We start from the raw sequence: 4,518 nt of genomic DNA, 5'->3' as shown, positions 1-4,518 counted from the left end.
ACATATGACGAGTGATACCCAACCAAACCCAAATCTACTCTATCAGTCTTGATATTATAAATGATGCTCCAGACTCAATGCCTATACTACAAATTTCTCCGCCTGCATACATATGTATAGCGATGCCCATCCAAACCGTAATTTACTATATCAGTATTCATATAATTAATGATCCTTCTGACTCAATGCCTATACTACAAATTACTCCGCCTTCATACATCTGTCGAGTGATGCCCATCCAAACCCAAATCGACTATATCAGTCTTGATACAATAAAATATCCCTATGACTCAATGCCGATCCTACAAATTACTCCGCCTGCATACATATGACGAGTGATACCCAACCAAACCCAAATCTACTCTATCAGTCTTGATATTATAAATGATGCTCCAGACTCAATGCCTATACTACAAATTACTCCGCCTGCATACATCTGTCGAGTGATGCCCATCCAATCCAAAAGCTGCTATAACAGTATTCACATAATAAATGATCCCGAAGACTTAATGCTGATACGACAAATTACTCCGCCTCCATACATATGTCGAGTGATGCCCATCCAAACCAAACTCTACTATATCAGTCATGATATAATAAAAGATCCCCAAGACTCAAATCCAATAATACAAATTACTACGCCTGCATACATATGTTGAAGGATGCCCATCCAAACTCTACTATATCAAATGTAATAATTTTTATTTTTATAAACTTTACTACTTAATGGATAATAGAATTTTATTTAACTTTTATAATATAAAAAGACTCTTAATCTCAGGGCGTATTGTTGCTAGGCAATCAGAAACAGGCATTTACAATAATTACAATTAATCAACTTAATAACTCTTTATACATGAATCTATTTTTATGTATAGCAAAAACTAACCAAGTTTACGATCTTCTTTCGTTGATTCCTGGTATCTTCTTTGTTCTTAATGTTATTGTCCTAGCGTCCAAAATGGCTTCCTCTTGACAGAAATTGATGAGGACCTCCTCATCCTGAAGACATCCTTTCTCTTCTCTGTCCACACAACGAATGCCCGCCAAAAACCAAAACCTGTCTCCATGTTGCATGTAAACATCGATTTTCGCACAACAGTAGGGATTTTTCCAAATGATTTATTTTCTGGATATTATTCATTTGCACTATTTCTTGATTTCTATTTTTCCTTTGATTTACTGTTTTTTCAATTATGATGGGAAGAGTTAAACTAGTTTTTATGATATTTGAATCTGCTCAACATGACCTTGATTCAACGGACTTGACTGAAGAATACGTACCGCCATCTTGGTTTTGTTTTGAATCACGAAGTTATTATAGACAATGAAAATTGGTTAGCTTGCTTTTGGATAAACAAAACAAATTAACAATCTTAAAATGATACATAAAATAAAACATATTAAAAACCCTTTATACATCAAAATATACTATTTACACAAAAAAAGAGCATATTACACAATATTCATATAATAAATGATCCCCAAGACTCAATGCCAATACTACAAACAACTCCGCTTGCATTCATATGTAGAGTAAGGCCCATCCAAACCGTAATCTACTATATCAGACTTGATATCATAAATGATCCTCAAATCTCAATGAGGATACTACAAATTACTCTGCCTCCATACATACGTCGAGTGATGCCCATTCAAACCCAAATCTACTATATCAGTCTTGATGTAATAAATGACCCCATGACTCAATGCTGATACTACAGATTACTTCGCCTGCATACATATGTAGAGCAATGCCCATCCAAACTGTAATTTACTATATCAGTATTCATATAATCAATGATCCTCCTGACTTAATGCCTATACTAGAAATTACTCCGCCTGCGTAGATATGTCATGTGATGCCCATCAAATCCAAAAGCTGCTATATCAGTATTCATATAATAAATGATCCCGAAGACTTAATGCTGATACAACAAATTACTCCACCTGGATATACATGTTGAATGATGCTCATCCGAACCAAATTCTACGAAACGAGCCTTGATATAATAAATGATCCCTAAGACTCAATGCCCATACTACAAATTACTCTGCCTGCATACATATGTCGAGCGATGCCAATCCAAACCATAATCTACTATATCAGTCTTGAGATATTAAATGATCCCCAAGACTCAATGCCAATACTACAAACAACTCCGCTTGCATTCATATGTAGAGTGAGGCCCATCCAAACCTAAATCTACTATATCAGTCTCGATATCATAAATGATCCCCAATCTCAATGATGATACTACAAATTACTCTGCCTGCATACATACGTCGAGTGATGCCCATTCAAACCCAAATCTACTATATCAGTCTTGATGTAGTAAATGATCCCCATGACTCAATGCCGATACTACAAATTACTCCTCCTACATACAAATGTCGAGTGATGCCCATTCAAACCCAATTCTACTATATCAGTCTTGATATAATAAACCATCCCCAAGACTAAGGTTTGAAATTGGAGGGTTTTGATGTTTAGGGAGTTTTTAATAGAAGTATTAATTTCTGCTTCATGCTAGATCTGTTACATATGGAACATTAAGGTCTTTATTGATTATTATATTTGTGACAAAGTAAGGAGGATTGAGGATTTTATCCCCTTTTTTCAAGTATATTAAATATTTACATATTTAATAATATAATACACATAATATTAAAAAAAAAGACAATATAGCATGCTATAATCTCTCACATTCAAGAGTACTCACATGGTTTGTTCGCAAATGTCGTGGTGCTGCCTTTGGATGTTTACTCTCATGTGTTCCTAATGTATAGAATTTTATTTCTTTATGTGTAATTAATTATTATAAGAAAAGTATTATGTGATTTAAATATAATATAAAATAACACTGACAGAATGAATATATGATTTTCTATTTAATATAAATGTTCAGAAAAATATTAATGTAACAACAATTATGAATCTGTCTTTTACTTTTAAATAGTTTTAATAACAATAATAATTATCAAAATTTATTAAAACTTTAACAATTAAAGTATGAAAAATTTAATGATCTGTGAAAAAACTTTTGTGTTGTGTAATGATAGGAGTCTGCTGCTGTAGACTAAGTTTTTTGTAGAGCCTCAACTCTCAAATTAAAATAATAAATTTAATAACTACTCAAACAACTTAATTTCATTTAATAATAATTGATATTTTATTACTTGAATTTAAATTTAATAGTAGTTACTATCTTTAATATATTGCTCATTTATGCTAACTCGAGAAATTAATTACCTAATTTATAAAATATTAATCAGATAAATATTAATAAAATATTATTTTGTTATCTTTGTATACTTGAAACTTATACTAAGTTTTTTTTTAGTTAGTATTTTTTTTTTCTTTTGCTCATTAAGATTTTTTAATTTTTTTTCTTTTCTTTTTTGTTTTGTTTTGCTCTTTTTCTTACATTTTGTTTGTTATTTTACTTACTAAACCCATCCCTTCTCTATGTCTCTATGCTATAACAGAAGTTAATAAATAAATTATAAAATTTAATGGTTTCAGTCTCTGGATTTTAAACAATTTGTTAATGACCCGCATTAGTCCAAAATTAGGTTAATATGAAAGGAATTTAAAAAGGTTAGGATGGCCCTTAGGAATTGCTTAAGACACTTGCAACACTTTCCTTTAGAAAGGGAGAGTTAAGGTGAGGAGAGAGAGTGGCCTACATGTATTCAGTTGTTCTTTACATTTGATCAGTGTTCAGCTCTTTGTCAAAATGATATTAATCATACATAAAAGAGTATATTTTTACTGATTTATCAATAATTGATATAAACATGATGTTAAGGAGTGTCTCTATTCTGCTGCTATGCTTAGGTATGTCATGATCTTCATCGTACTATCGTATAAATAAATAATCAATACATAGTTAAAGTATTAAAATCATTTGTAATAATGAAACCCAGCAATATAATAGTAATAATATCAATGAAATCTTCCATGTGCAAATTATTGTGCATACTAAAAAATTAATGAAAAATTGTAAAGAATATGGCAATTAAAGTTATCATTAAATTTTTAATTATATTTAAGAAAGTACTCAATCCTATTTTAATAACAAAAATTGAAACTGGTGAAGTAGTCATCTATCAATTTTTTTTTCTCAATTTCTTAGTTTGTAAAAAATCTGAATTTTAATATTTTTATATATGTATATATAATTGACCATAAAAAGTGATATATAAGAAGATGGTCAGGGTTGCGGTCAGAAGTGAAACAAAAATAGTTGTAAACTATTTTTGTTTCACTTCTGACCGCAACCCTGACCATCTTCTTATATTTTAATATTTTTACATTTAATTTTATCATCAAGTTACATTAATAAACAATGTGAGAAGGTTCCTTTGTTATTATAAAAGGAATAAATAATATCATTGTTTTTAACAACATATGCAGTTGTAACATTGTAAAGATGTTGAAGTCCTCAAAATCTATTTTATACTAATTATCAGTTTGCCTGGGATGGTAATAGTTATCTATAACATATATATATA

General features: G+C 30.3%; 1 protein-coding gene across 1 annotated transcript in view; it reads left to right on the top strand.

Moving 5' to 3' along the window:
* Positions 1 to 3,679: 3,679 nt before the first annotated feature.
* The window catches only part of snsl (snustorr snarlik), an 18,262-nt gene continuing 17,423 nt past the window's right edge, over positions 3,680 to 4,518 (top strand). Inside the window, exon 1 of the mRNA XM_014433402.2 lies at positions 3,680 to 3,841. Coding sequence (XP_014288888.1) covers positions 3,802 to 3,841 — 40 coding nt within the window. The 5' untranslated portion in view covers positions 3,680 to 3,801. The remainder of the gene's footprint in view (positions 3,842 to 4,518) is intronic.

Source organism: Halyomorpha halys, unplaced genomic scaffold, assembly GCF_000696795.3.
Source record: "Halyomorpha halys isolate HHAL.00 unplaced genomic scaffold, Hhal_1.1 Scaffold1201.1, whole genome shotgun sequence".
Taxonomy (NCBI): domain Eukaryota; kingdom Metazoa; phylum Arthropoda; class Insecta; order Hemiptera; family Pentatomidae; genus Halyomorpha; species Halyomorpha halys.
This window is presented reverse-complemented; position numbering and strand designations above follow the sequence as displayed.